Source organism: Pipistrellus hanaki, assembly GCF_964339955.1.
Source record: "Pipistrellus hanaki genome assembly, chromosome: 2".
Lineage (NCBI taxonomy): Eukaryota > Metazoa > Chordata > Mammalia > Chiroptera > Vespertilionidae > Pipistrellus > Pipistrellus hanaki.
The window spans coordinates 135,021,989-135,041,212 of record NC_140504.1 but is presented as its reverse complement, the minus strand read 5'-3'; the positions used below and the strand labels follow the sequence as shown (position 1 = coordinate 135,041,212).

The following is a 19,224-nucleotide window of genomic DNA, read 5'->3' as shown; positions in this document are numbered from 1 at the left end:
TGGAGTTGCCCAGATGAGGCCCAGCTGTGAAGCAATGCAAGCTGCTGTGGAGCCTTGGGCCTTCTTTTTGATGTTCTGGGTCTCACTGACTCAGCTACAGTTTGTTAGGTAAGTTTAGATTTCAAAGGACCAGGCCATTCATATAAAAAGCTTCTGTGCATAGCGTGGGTGGGGTGAGTTCTCAGGGGGAGTAAACAGTAATGACTAACTGTCAACCCTGCCATAAGAGGCCCATGGTCTCAGTGTCCCTCAGTAATTGCTGCAAGCACCTCTGAGAGAAAGTTGCTTTTGAGTTCTGCCTCATGCCAAACAGTTCAGTTTCTCCCCGTATGAGTCTGGGTCCACAGAGTCTCGCCTGTAACTGGAGTTCAGCACAGTTGGGAGCTTGTGTCTCCCTCCTGATTGAAAAAAGACAGCCATGTACTCAGTTTCCAGCCCTTTTCACACTCACGCCTCTGTACTTCTGCAATTTACTTCCACAGCTCCTCTGAGTCTCAGTGTGCTTTTCTCTTTCCTTCTAGTTGTAGAATTTCCACTCAGCCAGCCTTCCTGTGGTTCTGGATGATGTCTGTATTGTCTTTTAGTTGTAGTTTTGAAGTGTTTGTGCAAGGCAACAAGTTTAGCTGTTTACCAATGCCACCATCTTGGTTTCTCCGTAAAATAAATTTATTAATGTCAACTAGAAATGTATTTAAGCAAAATATTTAAAATTATTTTAACAGGGCCAATTATGGTTGCTGGAACAAGGATCAGTTGCTTAAAAAAAATCAGAGAAAGAAACTGAAATAGTGGCACCCATGACAAACTTAGCCTCACATCCTAATTTTTTAAAAAAATATATTTTATTGATTTTTTACAGAGAGGAAGAGAGAGGGATAGAGAGTTAGAAACATCAATGAGAGAGAATCATCTATCAGCTGCCTCTTGCACATCCCCTACTGGGGATGCGCCTGCAACCAATGTACATGCCCTTGACCGGAATCGAGCCCGGGACCTTTCAGTCTGCAGGCCAATGCTCTATCCACTGAGCCAAACTGGTCCGGCTCACATCCTAATTTTAAATTCAAATAATTTGGTCTGTACATAAGCTACTAGAGTTAATATTGTTAAAAGTATTACTTAGACTTTTGTAGTTTCTGATTTATATTAATCATACATTTATGCACAGAGTGATTTTATTTATAAACTAGAGGCCCAGTGCATGAAATTAGTCCCTCATCCTGGCCTGCACCCTCTCGCAGTCTGGAGCCGTCAGGGGATGTCCAACTGCCGTGACTAATAGGAGAGGCTCCCACCACTGCAGCTGTGGTCTCTAGCCATGAGCCTGGCTTCTGGCTGAGCAGTGCTCCCCTGTGGGATTACACTGACCACCAGTGGTCAGCTCCTGTGTTGAGCGTCTGCCTCCTGGTGGTCAGTACATGTCATAGCAATTTGCATATTAGCCTTTTATTATATAGGATGAGAACATCTTTTAATTTTTTGTCAAATATTATACTATAATTTTGTTATCTATTTATTAAGGAATGGATTATATTGCTGAATTAAAGTTCTTGATTTTGCTAATATACACCAAAGAGTATAAAGAAAAGTACTCCAGGCTGGTGAGCTCAGTGGCTAGAACATCGAATCTCGGACCTAAGGGTTGTAGATTTGATTCCTCATCAAGGGCAAGTATCTGGATTGCAGATTTGATCCCTAGTCCCGGTTGGGCACACGCAGGAAGCAATCTATCAATGTGTCCCTCTCACATTGATGTTTTTTTCTCTACCTCTCCCCCTCCCTTCCTCCCTCCCTCCTTTTCACTCTCTTTAAAAAGCAATGGGAAAAATATCCATGGATGAGGATTAACAACAACAAAAAAGGTTTAGTATTTTTTAGCCCTAGCAGAGTACACCAACCATTTTAAAACCATGTCTTCACTTGGTCTTCCCTCTGTGTGTGCTTGTATTCTAATTTCCTTTTCTTAAAGGATACCAGTCATATTGGATTAGGGCCCAACTAATTACCTCATTTTAACTTAAGTTACTTCTTTACAGGCTTCATATTCAAATAAAGAAAAATTCTGAGGTACTGGAGATTAGAACTTCAACATACACATTTTTGGACGACACAATTCAGCCCATAACAATAAGATATATGTAGTGCAATTTTTTTATGACACTCTTTGGTTGCTTTTCCCTCTCTTGATGGTGGTGTCTTGTTCTTAATTTTAACATGGTCAAATTCATCAAATGTTTTTATAATTAGCACTTTTTGTGTCCTATTTAAGAAATCAACCTACTCCAAGGTCTTGAAGATCTATTTTTATTTCTAAAGGTTTTATTGTTTTCCTTTCACTTTAAATCAACTATATATTGGAAAATAATTTTTGTGTAGAGTCTGAGGTCAGGGTCAAGACACTGATTTTGTCATAAATCAGTAACTGTACATCTATAGGTCCATTTCGGAACTCCAATCTATTCCACTGATTAATGTATCTACCCTATGCCTATGTCGCTTTCAATACCTACCTGTTTAACAAAAGGTCCTGCTATCTAGTAAATTAAATTGTGCAGTTATATTCTCTTCTTCAAGTTTATCTTTATTATTCCTATTCTTTTGAATTTTTGCATGAATTTTATAATCAGTGTGTTGTTTCAGAAAAAAAAACCCTTCTGATATTGGGATTGCATTGAATCTAAAAATTAATTTGGAGACAATTGAAAATAATATTGAATCTTTTAATCCTTAAAGTGGTATATCACTCAATTAATTATATTTTCCTTAATTTTCTTATAGTAATGATTTTTAGTTTTCATGTAGTGGTCTTAAATATTTTTGCTACTGTATTATTAAGTATTTGAGATTTCTGATGTAATTTTTAATGGTAGTTTTAAAATTATTTCTATCTCTTTTATTCAACTGGTATATAATGCAATTTATTTTTAAATTAAAATATAATTCATACCATAAAATCTATTCCTTTAAGTATACAATTCTATCTATTTTATTTTATTAAAATATATTTTATTGATTTTTTACAGAGAGTAAGGGAGAGGGATAGAGAGCTAGAAACATCGATGAAAGAGAAACATCAACCAGCTGCATGCCCTTGACCAGAATCGAAACTGGGACCCTTCAGTCCATAGACCGATGATCTATCCACTGAGCCAAACTGGTTTCAGCAATTCTATCTGTTTTAATATATTCTTAAGGTTGTGCAACTATCACCATACTTTAATTCCAAAACATTGTCATAACCACAAAAATAAATCACATGCTATTAGTAGTGGGTCCTCATTTTTTCCTATTCATGGTTTCTGTCAACCACTAATCTACACCTATATTCCTCTGCAGCCATATCTTTGCTTTAATGCAAAACAGGAATATATATAGCTACTTACCTTTATTGGGTTCTGCTATAGTAGATTTATCTGAATATTTAGAATTGGAAATCTCTTTTACTGATTTTTTTCGTATAATTATTTGATTTCCAAGCCTCTTGGGTCCTAAGTAAAAGACTGTAAATTTTCGCTGTATATCAAGTCCAACTGGAAAAAGGAAAAAAACATATAAATGATTATTCTCCTATATAATAAAAGCCTAATATGCTAAGTGTCTGGTCATCTATTCAACCAATCAAAGAGTAATATGCTAATGATATGCTAAGGTTGCTCAACCACTCGCTATGATGTGCACTGACCATCAGGGGGCAGATGCTCTGACTGGTAGATTAGCTTGCTGCTGGGGTCTGGTCAATCAGGACTGAGTGAGACAGGCTGGACAGACTCTGGAGCCCTCCCGCGATCCCTCTCCAGATGGCTAACCTCCTGTATTCCTCCCCCGCCCCGTTCATGCACTGGTGGGGTCCCTTGGCCTGGCCTGTGCCCTCTCGCAATCTGAGATCCCTCTGGGGATGTCAGAGAGCCAGTTTCGGCCCAACAGCAGAATGGCCAGTCACTATGATGTGCACTGACCACCAGGGGGCAGATGCGCAATGTATTGTAGAAGCTGCCCTTGGTGGTGCCAGAAGCCAGGCTCACGGTTGGTGAGCACAGAGGCAGTGGTAGGAGCCTCTCCCATGTCCACAGAAGTGATAAGGATGTCTGGCTGATGGCTTATGCCCACTCCTCTCTGGGAAAATGGGCCTAAACCATCAGTCAGACATCCCCCGAGGGCTCCTGGACTGGGAGAGGGCACAGGCCGGGCTGAGGGGAACCTGCCCCTGCTCCCTGAGTGCACAAATTTAGTGCACCGGGCCTCTAGTTTAAGTATAAATCTATACATGAGATCACTTGTTTTTATATCTCCTATACTGTTTGAACTAAAAGGTCTAATAAGCCCAGGAATGAGAAATGCAAAGAAAAAAAGTTTAAAAGTGAAAATTTATGCATTAGCATAAAAATAAAAACAATGTTCCCACAATAATTGATATTTACCTATCTTGGAAAATAAAATATGTATGAAAGAACAGATAAAAATTTCATTTTGTCATCCTTGTTATCCTTGATATTCCATGCTATTTTTTACATATCTAAATACATAAAATTTCCCTTTAAAATGATTAATGTTACTTAAATCAATTCTTTTTATATAATATCATTGGCATAGATTGTTTTGTTATAGCATAAAGGCAGTAATTTTTATTTATTTTATTTTTTTTAAATATATTTTATTGATTTTTTACAGAGAGGAAGTGAGAGGGACAGAGAGTTAGAAATATAGATGAGAGAGAATCATCGATCAGCTGCCTCTTGCACACCCCCCCACTGGGAATGTGCCCGCAACCAAGATACACGCCCTTGACCAAAATCGAACCCGGGACCTTTCAGTCCGCAGGCCGACGCTCTATCTATTGAGCCAAACCAGTTTCGGCAAATTTTTAAATGAATCATGTTCTTTACATTCATGTCTTTATTCCTTCAATAAACTTACCATAGTCAGAACTAATTATATTTATGCTAAGTTCTTCAGATTTAAGAGCTCTCTTTACATCAACCTTTTTAGTCCAATTTCCAGTTTTTAGCAAAACAGAATCCCTGAAAAAGAGTACTTTAATTAAAGTATCATTTAATTAATAATCTGAACACTAAATAAAATAATATGTTAATCTTTAAGAGCTGATTAATCCGAAGATATATCCTATCTGGTAGTAACTGAAGTCAGTATTGAAAGTTACTTTCCCCAAATTCTTGGAAGAGGAACTGGAATGTCAGTGGAACTACCATTACCATAATTTTCTTAATTACACATTGACCCAATAGCTGATTCCAAGTTGCATTGACTCACTTCAGGCCACCTAGATATATTGTTGCTATCAATAACCCATGAGCTAATTCCTTAATCACTATCACTGTAAAAATTGCTATACATAAATTACATGGCTTTATGAGAACTTCAATAGTGTAAGATTGATCTAAAATAGTTTATATTTAATAATACCACAAACAAATCAACAACCAATTTTGTGACTGAACTTATTTTAGTCTCATAATTAGATTTTGTTGTCAGAGAGAATAAAGATTTGTATAATGATACTAGAGGCCCAGTGCACAAAATTCATGCACTCGGAGGGGGGGGGGGAATCCCTTCAGCCCGACCTGCATCTTCTCACAGTCCAGGAGACCTCAGGGGACATCTGACTGATGGCTTATGTGGGGAGCGGGCCTAAGCCATTAGGCAGACATCCTTAGCGCTGCCGCAGAGGAGGGAGAGGCTCCCGCCACCACTGCTGCTGTGATCCCAGCTTCTGACCTAGTGGCGCTCCCCCTGTGAGAGTGCACTGACCACCAGTGGGCAGCTCCTGCATTGAGCATTTGGCCCCTGGTGGTTAGTACGCAAGTGACTGGTTGTTCTGCTGTTCAGTTGATTTGTATATTATCCTTTTATTATACAGGATTATTATATGGGATAGGATATTCTCTATAAGTGTGCCATGGTTAGTTGTAAGAACATAATTACCAGTGAAAGGGATATCCTATCAGTCACTGCAGTTTCTTTAGGAACCTTGCATGGGACATTTTAGGAAGGTATTCTCTATACACTAGCAACAATTAAGAGATTCCCATTTCGGAGTCACTGCCATTCCTGAATTTACAGGTACATACAATAATATGATTAGGAGCATAGGCTCTGCAGTCAGAATAGAATGGCTGGGTTCAAATCTAGACTTTAAAGTACCTATATGTCTTTGAACAAAACTGATTAAATTCTCTTGGTTTCAATTTCTTCTACAAAATATAAATAATAGTAGCATTTGTCCCCTATAAAGATTAAACAATTAAATACCTGGAACTGACTAATTGCTCAAAAAATATTAGCTATATCTATAATTGATATCCTTAGAGTTTGTTTATGACATCTTAGAAAAAAAGAGCAATATTAGAAAAACAACACAAATGAAAATTACAGAATGGCTTGCTAAAGAACTAGGTATAAAGGAAGTACCTCCTTTATATATATGATGATCTGGTTGGCTGGATCCTATAATGGAGCTATAGTAATTTGTTAGATTTAAATGTTGAAATAAAAGATATATTTGAAGTGAGTAGTAAGGTCATGAATGACTGAAGAAAAGCAAAAAATAAGAAAGTTCAGCATCAGTGGACTATAGATACTCCTAAAGCTTATCTATTCATTTGTTTCCAACTTTGTTCATTATAGTACCAAATATAATAATTTAAAACAACAGACTCAATGTTAATATCTTCTTTACAAGACAAACAGAAAAACTACCCCATTATAGCATCAGAAAAATCTAATTTAATTAATCCTACAGTGATTGTATTACTTTTTCTACTCAGTGGATTTTTTTCCTTTATACTATAGACTTAGAAATAAAATGAAGTAGAAATTTTTACACTTACATAATTTTGTGCTTAAAAACCAGTTGATTATCTGCATCACCTATGATTAAGGTAACATAGTGAAAATCTGGTGCTGTTCTTTTAGTTTGTAGCTGTTCAAAGTTTCTTAATGTAATAGTCACTAATATTTCCGCCATCGTGTCACTATATCTTGCAATCTTTAAAAAAGGATAGGCATAAAAATATTAAAAATAGCCTTACTACTCATACTCATCTCCAACTCAACTATGAGGAGCATTATTCCTGATAAGACAATCAAAATATCTAGAAAGCAAAATATTTACCTGTTCGACTGCGAGTTCATATTTTGGAAGATACATCACTGCTTCTTTTATCTGAGTTCCAAAAGGGGGATGCCTATTTAAAATCTAAAAACATTTATATCATTATATTCCGACCACACACTAAAAATTCTTTTAGTAAAATACTTTATATAACAAATAAGTTTTTTTGATATTGTTGTTAATTCTCACCCGAAGATGTTTTTCCCACTGATTTTGGAGACAGTGGAAGGGAGGGAGGAAGGGAGAGAGAGAGAGGAAAAGAAAGAAAGAAACTTCAATGTGAGAGAGATTGGGATCAAACCTGCAACCCAGGCATATTGCCCTTGACTGGGAATCAAACTCTCAACCCTTTGGTGCCAGGGCCAAAACCACTGACCACACCAGCCAGGGCTAGCCAGTAGTTTGAGTAATGCTTATTACTTAAAACCTTAAGTTAAAATACTTATGACTATGAAGAGAAAAATCATTTTACTAGAAATAAATATATGAGTTAGCTTAGCTTTAGCATATACATTAAGAATAGAGGTAATATTAGGAATAAGTGAATGTTAAATACCAGTTCAAGTTCCCTTGCATCTTTTTCTTCTATTTTTTTAAAGGAAGTCAAACCCGCATTAGCCATTGCATTCGACAATGTTATACCTGTGGAAAATTAATCAAATAGCAGTTTTTAAACAATCTATTTTTTTAAAATTATATTTAAATATTTAACTACATTAGTAAAAAAATTAGATTCAGACTAATAACTGATTTATATTTTTATTGATTTCAGAGAGGAAGAGATAGGGAGAGACTCATTGATTGGCTGCATCCTGCACACTGCCTACTGGGGATCAAGCCTGTAAGCCAGGCATGTGTCCTTGACTGATGTCAAATTTGGGACCCTACAGACTGTAGGTCAATGCTCTACCACTGAGCCAAACTGGCTAGGGCTCATTTTTAAAAGTTTTAAAAAATGTTTTCAGTTAAATTATTGATAGTTGGGCAGTGACATTATTCAGTTGTTTATATCTTTTTTCAAACTGAAATAAAACATGCATTTGCTTACTATACAAAAAAAGAGGAACTCTTTGGTTCACATGATGGCTCAGCCCTTAGTTTTATCATATGTTATCCATAAAGCAAGTACAAAGAGACACCTATTATTATACTCTTGTTTGAAAAAGGCAACATGATTCAGGGATGAGAATATTGCTTTATGAAACTATGGTATTCTGAGCATTTCTGTCTTAGACTTCTCTCTTGTCTGTACCTAAATAGATAATTTTACTCTCCTGCTTAAAATTTCTAATACCTTTCCATTGCATTTAGAATAAAATGACAATTTCCTTACTATGGTCAAACTCCCTTACCTATATGCCTTGACCACAGCCTACCTCTCCCATCTAATTTTCTACCCTTCCCCTCTTGCTGAATATTGTCCAGCCACAATATATATTTTGTTCCTTAAATATATTAAGTTTACTTCCATCTTTGGACCTTTTATTTTTCTTTATGCTTTAAAAAACTAAAATTTTAAATTATTACACTCATGAATGAATTTAACCAAGTCCCCATATAGAAAATATTGTCAGAAGTATAAAATTTCAAAATATTACCACTCTATCTACACACATATATTACTGATGATGACATGACACTTCTATTTCCTTACTCACATCCTTATTCTTTCATGGAAATTTTTCTTAATCTTAAGACACAACTACTATTCATAATTCCTTAATGTTAATTTTCATTTTCCCTCAAAAATTCTCCTGAATTTTCATTTTTTAGTTTATAAACATTGTTGAAAATCAATGTGTATTCTTTATTTCTTTCCTGATGCTCTTATAAGAGCTTAGATTTGCTTTTTTGCTTGATTCTCTCACTTTTCTATGATTAAATGTAGAAAAACGTTAGTGTTCAACAATTTGGGAGGTACAGAATTCAACCAACACCCAGACTGACAATATTCTTAGGTCAGAAAGACTGGCTTTTTTAAGTACAATGAAACTTTTATTAGTAACCATTTAATCTAATTTCATTTTTTTTCTGTAAATTGCTATTTCCTAAATCTTATATGGAACCTCCTTCACAATTCAGAACTCTTTGTCTTTGTGGGATGAGTGTGGCATTTGGTTTGGCAGAACTTCTGTAGGAAGGTGACCCTTTTCATCAGGAATCTCTCCTCGAATTGGACCTTACTTTCACCAGCCAATCCCCACCTTCACCTCAGCTTCCAGAACTAGTCTGCTCTCTGCTACCAACTGATTTCAAATTTCAAGGAAATAAAAAGTAGGAGATCTTTGTTCTAAGGAATAATAAGACAATCCTTAATGATCCCTTAAAGATCCCTTACGTGATTTTTTTCATGTCTCAAAATGCATATCCTATACAATAAGAGTGTAATATGCTAAGTGTCCAACCAATTGGTCAACCTTCAGTCAACTGCTCGACCAGTCACTATGATGTGCACTGACCACCAGGGGGCAGACACTCTGACTAGTAGCTTAGCTTGCTGCTGGGGTCCAAATGATCGGGACTGGGTAAGAGGGCTGGACACACCCTGGAGCCCTCCTGCAGTCCCTCCCCAACAGGCCAGCCCCATCAGCACTGATTGGGACTGGGTGAGATGGCCCTGGGTCCTGATTGGCCCAATCACTGGCCAGGACTAGACTGTTAGTCATGGGCTAACAACTCTCTTTTTATTTTTTATTTTTTTAATATATTTTATTGATTTTACACAGAGAGGAATTGAGAGGGACAGAGAGCTAGAAACGTCGATGAGAGAGAAACATCAACCAGCTGCCTCCTGCACACCCCCCACTGGGGATGTGCCTGCAACCAAGGCACATGCCCCTGACCGGAATCGAACCCGGGACCCTTCAGTCCACAGGCCGATGCTCTATCCACTGAGCCAAACCGGTCCCAGCACAACTCTCTTTTTAGAGTTCTATCTAAGAAGGAGGAGGGTCACAAAGCCAAAGGCAGCAAACTGGAAAACTTCAGAGTGCTTTAGTCATATCCCAGTCTTTGTAAATGTTCCCCTCTAAAGTTTTTCAGTGCACACCTTGAACTAGATCCCAAATAGACAGGAAATAATCAGGCATAATCTTTTGTCTGCAGAATCTTCATAAAGATTAGTACTAATATCATGCTGTTATTGAAAAAAATAAAGTTGAGATATAAATAAGAGGTATAATTTTCTATAATGAATTAAGAATGGCCAAGACTGCTAGCTCTGTACCTTGTTACTGAGATCAAAACAAAATAACTGAAAACTACAACTAAAAGACAAAATGAACATCATCCAGAACCACAGCAAAGCTGGCTGAGTGGAAATTCTACAACTAGAAGGAAAGAGGAAAGCACATGGAGAATCATAGGAGCTGCAAAAGGCTGAGGTACGAAGACAGGTGCACTAGAAGCTGAGTGCCTGGCTGGCTTTCTGTAGCTGGAAGGAGACAAAAGCTCCCAACTGCGCTGAACCCCAGTTCCAACTGCACTGAACCCCAGTTCTGGGCGAGATCCTGGGGACCCAGGCTTATAAAGGGGGAATCTGGACTGTCAGGTGGAAACTCAGCGGAGCTGCAAAAGGCAGAGGTCTGGAGGCGCGCACACGAGTGCGCAAAGAGAGGACTGACTGCTGAGTACGCTGCTGGATTTCTCTAGCAAGTGGGGAACAGAAGCTCCCCACTGTGCTGAACTCCAGTTCCAGGAGAGTATCTGGGAATCCAGATTCATAGGGGGAGAAACTGGACTGTCTAGCAGTGGGTGAAACTCGAGATCAGCTTTCTTAGAGGTGCTTGCACTGATTACCGAGGGACATTGAGACCTAGGGGCCTCATAGGGCAGGGCTGATGGGAAGCCAAGACTGTCTGCTCAGCCCTGAGACTCAGCCCTGAGACTCCAAACTGAGCAAAGAGGCTTTTGCAATTTTGCAAGTCTTGTTTCATAAGGCTGTCTCCAACACAGAAGTTCTCCCTGCGTAGACACAGCTGATCCTCACAGCTAATTGGCCTGGAGGTCAATTCCTCCCAGTGATACCAACAACATTCAAGACTTAACTACAACAAGGCTGTACACACAATCCACAAAGGGGTGTCCCTCAGGTAACTGGGGAGGCCGAGCCACTGAGCCCTATAGGACACCTAGCACACAAAGCTACCCTACCAACTCAGGGAAGCAGCAAAAATGCGAAGATAAATAAACAGATCACAAACTAAAGAAATGGAGGAAAACAAATGACTGGATATAGAGTTCAAAACCACGGTTATAAGGTTTTTCAAGATTCCCTAGAAAAGGCTGATAAATTTAGTGAGACCATTGAGGATATGAAAAAGGACCAACTAGAAATTAAACATATACTGACTGAAATAAAAAATAATATACAAAGATCCAACAGCAGACTAGAGGAATGCAAGACTCAAGTCAAAGATTTGAAATACAAAGAAGCAAAAAATACTCAACCAGAAAAGCAAAAAGAAAAAAGAATACAAAAATTTGAAGATAGTATAAGGAGCCTCTGGGACAACTTCAAGCGTACTTATATCATAATGGGGGTGCCAGAAGAAGAGAGAGAGAGAGAGTAAGATATTAAAAACCTATTTGAGGAAATAATGACAAAAAACTTCCCCCACCTGGTGAAAGAAATTGACTTACAAGTCCAAGAAGCACAAAGAACCCAAAACAAAAGGAATCCATAGAAGACCACACCAAGACACATCATAATTAAAATGACAAAGAAAAGACAGAGAGAATATTAAAAGCAGTAAGAGAAAAAGTTAGTTACCTACAAGGGAGTACCCATACGATTGTCAGCTGATTTCTCAACAGAAACTATGCAGGCCAGAAGGGAGTGGCAAGAAATATTCAAAGTGATGAATAGCAAAGACCCACAACCAAGATTACTCTACCTAGCAAAACTATTGTTATTCAGAATTGAGGAGCAGATAAAGAGCTTCACAGATAAGAAAAAGCTAAAGGAGTTCATCACCAATAAACCAGTATTATATGAAATGCTGAAAGGTATTCTTTAAGAAGAGGAAAAAGAAGAAAAAGGTAAAGATAAAAATTATGAACAACAAATACATATCTATCAACAAGTCAATCTAAAAATCAGTGAATTAAAAATCTGATGAACAGAAAAACAAAACAAAATAGTCATAAAAATGTAACTCATAGTTACCTAGTTACTAAAACAAAACTTCAGTTTTGATTTGAAAACAAATTCAAAAATAAGAATGATAGTTTTTATTGGGTTTCCTAATTAATTTAAAATGGAATCCTTTAGGCCAGAGTAAATAAAAATCTGACTTTCCAGATGAATAAAGTATAGTATCTCATTTAGGCCTATAAACATAGCTTTCCTTTATAGGTCTGTAATCATCATAAAATAATTTTCCTAACAGGAAAATACAAAATAAATTGCACACATTAACAAACTGTCTGCCTCTATTCGGTACTTACCAATTTTTTCCAGCTGTTTGGATACATGCAAAGAGTTTTCCCAAAGTTTACATCGAAAACATTTAGCTAAAATCAAACTGTTCAATAATACGGCAAACTTCTTTTCTTGAAGAGCCACAAATTCTGACAACCCTAAAAAAAAGTTTCCAATATTAAATTTAGTATACTAATTAACTAAAAAAATATTGAAAATACAAGATTCCTGTAACATACATCTTGTAATTCGTGAGCCACTTCTGAAAATCTTTGAGGTATCTTGTGTCAAAGCAAAGTCTTGTATGGGAATGCATCCTAACTGAGCCTGAATAAGACTGGGGAGGAAAAAAAAATGATTATTTACTTTTAAAAATTATTATCTCACAGTATTTGACATCATTGACTGAAAAAATCCTCTCTGCCTTCATTTCTATAACACGATCTACATTTTATATCATTATTGTTTCAAGTATTTTTAACTTCTTTCCCCCAATATCCCAAAGTTCAGTTCTCACTTCCCTTCTCTTCTTTATTCACTTTTCTCTGAAAAAAAAATCTAATTTCTTCTCAAGACTTTCATTATCTCTAGATTGATAAATTTCTAATGCTTATAGGGCACTATCACTTAGGCTTTTTCTTTAACCTCAACACATCTACACTATTGGTCATATATCCTTCAATAATATTCTGTCTTTGGGTTTTATTAAATGTAAGTATTATATAAAAACAATACAAACTGTATAATCAACAAATATTTATTAAATGCCTATAAGTAATTAGCATAATGTTAGGTGCTGATGATTCTGTTCAACAAAAGAATGTTTGACCCAATTTAAGGCAAGATAAAATTAAAATTGCAAATAGGAAATTCTCAAGAAGACACTTGGGGAAAAACACCTAGATTTGACTCAACAGTTAGTTGATGCTACAGAGTATATCAGAAAAAAAAACAAAGCAAGAGATCTAGGTTCTAGTTCTAGTTCAGTTCCAGGTACAGCAACATAACCTTGGGCAAGTCACAACTTCTCTAGGTATCACTTCATTTGTAAAATGGGAGGATTGGGAGATAATGATCTCTAAAGAACTAGAATTTCTAGAGAAATACAGCTAAGAAGCAGAACAATAACTTTTGTTGTCCAAGCTATAGTACAGCCTGATTAATTGTTTAGAAGTTTGTTTATGAGACATCAAGGTATTTGGAAGATAAAATTCAATGAGATATCATGAAATATCCCATAGAAGGAGTGACCTCCTCTAGCTAGGGAGGGTGAAAATTTCTCATTAGCACACTAAATCAACTGGTTTAATTGAGTACATACAAAAATCATTTTTACCTAAAACTGTATACTTGAAATCAAAAGGTTTAACACTAAGATCTAAATATTCAGAAAACCAAGCAGTTGGCATAGTACATCATTGCATTTATGATTGTAAACTGGGTAAAAGTGACTACAATTTACAATGTAATTTGTTTACTCTTCCAATTAAACTTATCATTATAAACTTCCCATTCTTGGCAGACTATTCATCTCACTGTCATATATGCATTCCTTTACCCATGCTTTTGCTCTCTCAGAATGCCACTGTCATTCAAAAGACATTTATTACACGTGTTTTCATACTGTCCATTATTTTTATATGTATAGTTCTCATTCAAGCTAACTTAAACACTAAGCATATCTTCTTTCTATCAAATATCTTGCCTGAACAAAACACAACCTCAATAAATATTTGTTGATTAAATTTTTTCACAAATCATCTGTTTAAATTAAAGTCTGAATTTTTAGAAATTAATTTCACACCTACATTCTCATTTTTATGTAAATCTATTCTTTTTTTGTACTGAGGAAAAATGTGAAATAAATTTTAAAACTATAAAATATGTATAAATATGAATAATGAACAGGTATTCAGTATTTTAAGACACTCAACAATGAATTATCTTTACCAATTTACTTTCATTTCTCTTGTTTTAATTTTTCCTTCCATTGGAAATCTGTAAATAAAAGCACAAGAAAAATTTTTATTATTACATATTTTAACAAAATAAAACTTTTAAAAATTGTTTAAAATATATTTAATTTCTGTACCTGATAGTTATTCGATTTGTACATTTGTTCAAAGTATTCAAAGTTTTCTTTTCACTTATCCTTAATTGTACATCTAGAAATTCCGTGCAGCTGGATATCATTTTGACCTATAAAATTTCAGCATTTGTCCATTTAATTATGTCCATTCTTTCCTGTCATCCATTTTCTCTATATTTTTCATTTGCCTTAAGACATCACAGTTTTATCATTTGGCATAATAGAGTTAAAAATTTGCTTTATACGTTTTGCTTCTTTAAGGATTCTCTCATTCATTTATAAAAAAAAGTTTACAAACACTTGTTATACATCAGACATTGTGCTAGACACTGGGACTAAGACTGTAAAGATTAACAAAATAAAATTTTAAATATTCACCCAGTACCAACCACATAGTAAGCCTTCAGTAAATGTTGCTCTTAATACTACTGTTACTACTATTATATTATTACTAGGAGCCCAGGGTGAGCATTCGCACGGTGCTGCCCATCCACCTGCAGCCCTACCTTGACACCCAAACTTGTCCACAAAGAGCTCCAGTGCACCTGGCACCAAACCCTCTGGCCTTCTCATGCCCTGCCCTCAGTCCCTCCAGTCACCTCAGGCTGGTCCCGCCTTTTCAGGGCACCTCTTGCTTCTGGCTCATCTCTGGAGCAACGTGGTGGCTCCTCCCCATCATGGCACCAGAGGAGAGCATGAAAGCCTCCCATCTGCTGCGTTGTGCTCCTTCCCCTGGCAGGTGGGCTGCGTGGCACTCAGAGTGCGATAGGTGGGTGGTGAAGGACTGGTGAGGGGGGTGCTATGGGCTCTCATCCCTTCCCCTCTCTGGCATGGGATGTTCCCGCCTTCTCCAGGCCTCCCTGTTTCTGGAGCAACGCCCCAAGTAATATGCTAATGACCTGGTCATTACCCATTACGGTGTATTGACCATTAGCATATTAGCTCTTTATTAGTATAGATTCACTAATTATATACTATAGTATATAATTAGTATAGATTCTATTAGTATAGATTCACTACTTATATATATACTATAGTATATAAGTAGTTTGCAAGCCATTATCTCTATTGAGGCTAACTTTGCAATAGAAAGAATGCTTTAGATATCATAGTTGTGCCACATGACTTTGAGCAAAGCATTCTCTCTGCTTTGGTTTCTTGCATCTGTAAAATGAAACTAATACCCATTCTAATTCTCTTACACATATACTGAACTCAAAATCAGATGAACTAATGTTAACATGAAGATTTTTCTACTCTTGATTTCTTCTTAAAAATAATTTTACATGTAAATAAAGCCTATTTTTCACCAATCTTTGTGCTATTTTTAGTATAATAATCCTATTAAAATAGTCAACTTAGATATTTTAAATAAAATAAATGGCTTAAATTTAAAAATAAATATAAATACCTTGTTTTATAGTCATGTCCCCAGTAAAGGGAGAAAGCACCAATACAGTTACCAGGTACCAACAACATGACTGTGGTTCTCTTCACTGCTATGGCTGCAAAGTTGCCACCACTGTTGATATCTTAGTACAACCTGTTTTTACTCCCATTTCCCTACAATCAATTCTTTTTTTCTGGTCTATCATCAATACTATTCTATTTCTACTGTTACTGTTATTCTGCTGCAAAAGGCTTAGGGAAGAGTTGCATGTATGCAGCACATGTGTCCCTTATTGTCCCTCACTCATGGCACTTTCCTAATATGACATGCCACATCATTTGGGGTTTTTCTCAACATATTGCACTTAGAAGTCACTACCAATGTAATTGGCATTCTCGTGTAAGTTGAAGGGTTACTGCCAACCCTACTTTGAGTATGTATAATACATAAATTTTCTTAGCCCTGATACACAGATACAACTGAAAATACATTCTAAGATGTAATATTGAATATCTCATGATCAAATGTACATAAGGATGGAGGAGACATAAGCACTATTATAATGCTTTCTTTTCTGCTCATTCATTCTTAAATTACATGATATACTATTTAATTGCTTCCCAATATTATTTTATACTGTAGTAGTCTGTATTTATTTTCTAATGAAAATGTATTTACCAGATCCAGTAAAGTTTCTTCTCCACTAACTGTATAAAATTTCTTCACTGTTTCAAATGTAATATAATACCAAGCCATCAACCTTCCAGTCTCTGTGGTAAAAGATGGAAAAATAAACATTTACTCCATCAGCTGAAACAACTTGCTTTTTCATGAGTTTAATAAACTTTTTTTTAACATCTATTTTGTGTCTGTAATGATATCAAGAACAAAAGACACACCAACAAATCTAGAAGATGCATTCTCTGAACTTATAGGATGGCTAGGTAGACAACCAGATGAAAATAACTGGACTAGAGAACAAAGTCCAATTAATAATAATATTTACATATGCAAACTTAAATACAGAGGAAATTAAACTTAAAAGAATGGTCAATGTAGGATGGCCTAATAGAGATAATGGGTCTATAACAGAATTTAAAAGTAACTAATATGCCTTGGCAGAAAGGATATAAAGCCATTATGACCTCAGGAAAGATAAAGATTTGCTAATAAAAAAAGTTAAAAAGATTATCATTAGAATACTGTTATGAGAGATGTATGGCTTGATAAAACTTATGGCTTGATCATATGCAGATTATTTTACATAATGTGGGAATAAGAAAATATTTCATGTTTATTGTAAAGATTAAATGCAATAATATATGTAGAGAATTTAGCATAGGGTTTAACATTAAATGTTGTCCACTTTCATTATCAAAACATGATGAATGATAGACTTACAGAGGCCCTGAAAGAGCTCTGAAATGCTATTAAAGGAGTTTAGATTTTAGATTTGATTTGTAAAATAAGAGTACCACTTAAAATTTTTGAGCAAAATTTAATTACATTGGAGTTAGAATATAAATTGCTTTAGAAATACAACACTGGATTGACTGGAGTAGGGGGGTTTGAGTGGGGTAAATAATTGATCAAATGGAATTTGTTTAAAAGGCTACTGGTTTTCAATTCTAAGTTGTCAAAAACATTACAGATAATTTCAAACCATGTAAAACAAAATGGCTGGGAACAGGAAAATGGCATGCTTTTCAAGAAAAGGATTAATGTATGTAAGTACTACAGCTTTTGCTGAAGAAGGGAAAAAATTGACATTCGTATAGACTTACTCATAGTATAGAAAATAAAACAGGAACAGAAAAATAACCAGAGCAGCTTAAAAGCTACTTTCTCAATTAGGAGCCTAGTGAATATATTCAGCAAAAATGTGAGTAATTCAATGGTTCATAAAATGATGCTTCTGAGAGCAATGTGTGAGATATCAAAAATATGGTTATCAAGGAAACTAAATATAACTAAGGCATATTTAAAGATGCTGCTCTTATCTTAAGTGTTTACAAATTAATATAGGCTATCCCTATTTGAGAAAATTAAAGGTTTTGATACTTTCTAGCTTTTTAGTAAGGATGAAGCTTTCATAAGCAAAGTATAAAAACAACATAGAAAGATTCCACAGTGGCTCTCTGAGGGAGCGTGTGGCTTAGTGTGGTCAATGTTAGCTTCCACCATGGTGTACCATGGCCAGGTTCAAAAGTGCAGAAAGGAGTTGGTGCAGCCCATCAACCTCATCTTCAGATGTTTGTAAAATAGATTTGATTTAAATGTGGCTTTATGAGCAATGGAATATGTGTATAGAAACCTGTATTCTTTGATTTTGATGAGTATATGAACCTCATAGTAGAAGATGCATAAGAGATATAATCTAAAAGAAAGTCAAGAAAACAACTAGAGCGGATCATGCAAAAAGGAGATAATATTACTCTTCATCAAAGTGCTTCCACCTAGAAATGACTTAATGAAATGAGAAATTATTGAGAAACAGTACAGTTTTTGTTTTTTAGGTGTCCTTTGTTGGAAGAATAGCTCTTACACATTTATTCATATTGGCTTACAATACCCTTATGTTACTACTAAGGTACAATAAATGATATTGAATTTTAAAAAATAACATGGGAAAGAAGCCATGAAGAAGGTGAGTCAAGGTAGAAGAAACAGAAAGAATTTAAAAAGATATGCAAGTGAAGAAAACAAATAAGGAGGCAACTTTGCTATCAATATAGCTAAGTGATTAATATTCTCATAGTAGCAAATCCAGGATAATTCAAAATAAAAGTTATACAGTTGGGGGTTGGGATGATGTAGAGGCCATCAGACTGCACCTCTCACAACTCCTACTGGAGATGACCCCAGCTACCATGTTCTGAATCCATCACCATGTTGATACTGAGATCACACTTCTCAAAGATGCTCCAAACCAATGACTAAGCTTTGCAGGAATGTTAAGGTAGGCCCATAAGACAAGGGACTCCTCGGATGGGCAATTTTGACTTCAAGATTCCCCATCAGCTTTGCCAAATAGTTTTAGGAATGCAAATTTTCCATCTTTCTTTCCTCCTTCTCACCCTCCGTCCTATAGAGGTTCAAGATGCAACCAGTTCATTAACTTTTCAAGCCTCTTTGCAGTTACATACCATTTTAAAAAGTTTAACCCTTACTAAGACTTGGCCTTTTGAGCCCTT

General features: G+C 35.9%; 1 protein-coding gene across 1 annotated transcript in view; it reads right to left on the bottom strand.

The window, feature by feature from the left end:
* HFM1 (helicase for meiosis 1) overlaps positions 1–19,224 on the bottom strand; it is a gene marked incomplete at its 5' end in the record, with an annotated part of 82,544 nt that overhangs the window by 25,393 nt on the left and 37,927 nt on the right. The window contains 10 exons of the mRNA XM_084873378.1: positions 3,384–3,530; positions 4,915–5,018; positions 6,846–7,003; positions 7,130–7,213; positions 7,686–7,771; positions 12,578–12,709; positions 12,791–12,888; positions 14,502–14,549; positions 14,644–14,750; positions 16,709–16,800. Coding sequence (XP_084729504.1) covers positions 3,384–3,530; positions 4,915–5,018; positions 6,846–7,003; positions 7,130–7,213; positions 7,686–7,771; positions 12,578–12,709; positions 12,791–12,888; positions 14,502–14,549; positions 14,644–14,750; positions 16,709–16,800 — 1,056 coding nt within the window. The remainder of the gene's footprint in view (positions 1–3,383; positions 3,531–4,914; positions 5,019–6,845; positions 7,004–7,129; positions 7,214–7,685; positions 7,772–12,577; positions 12,710–12,790; positions 12,889–14,501; positions 14,550–14,643; positions 14,751–16,708; positions 16,801–19,224) is intronic.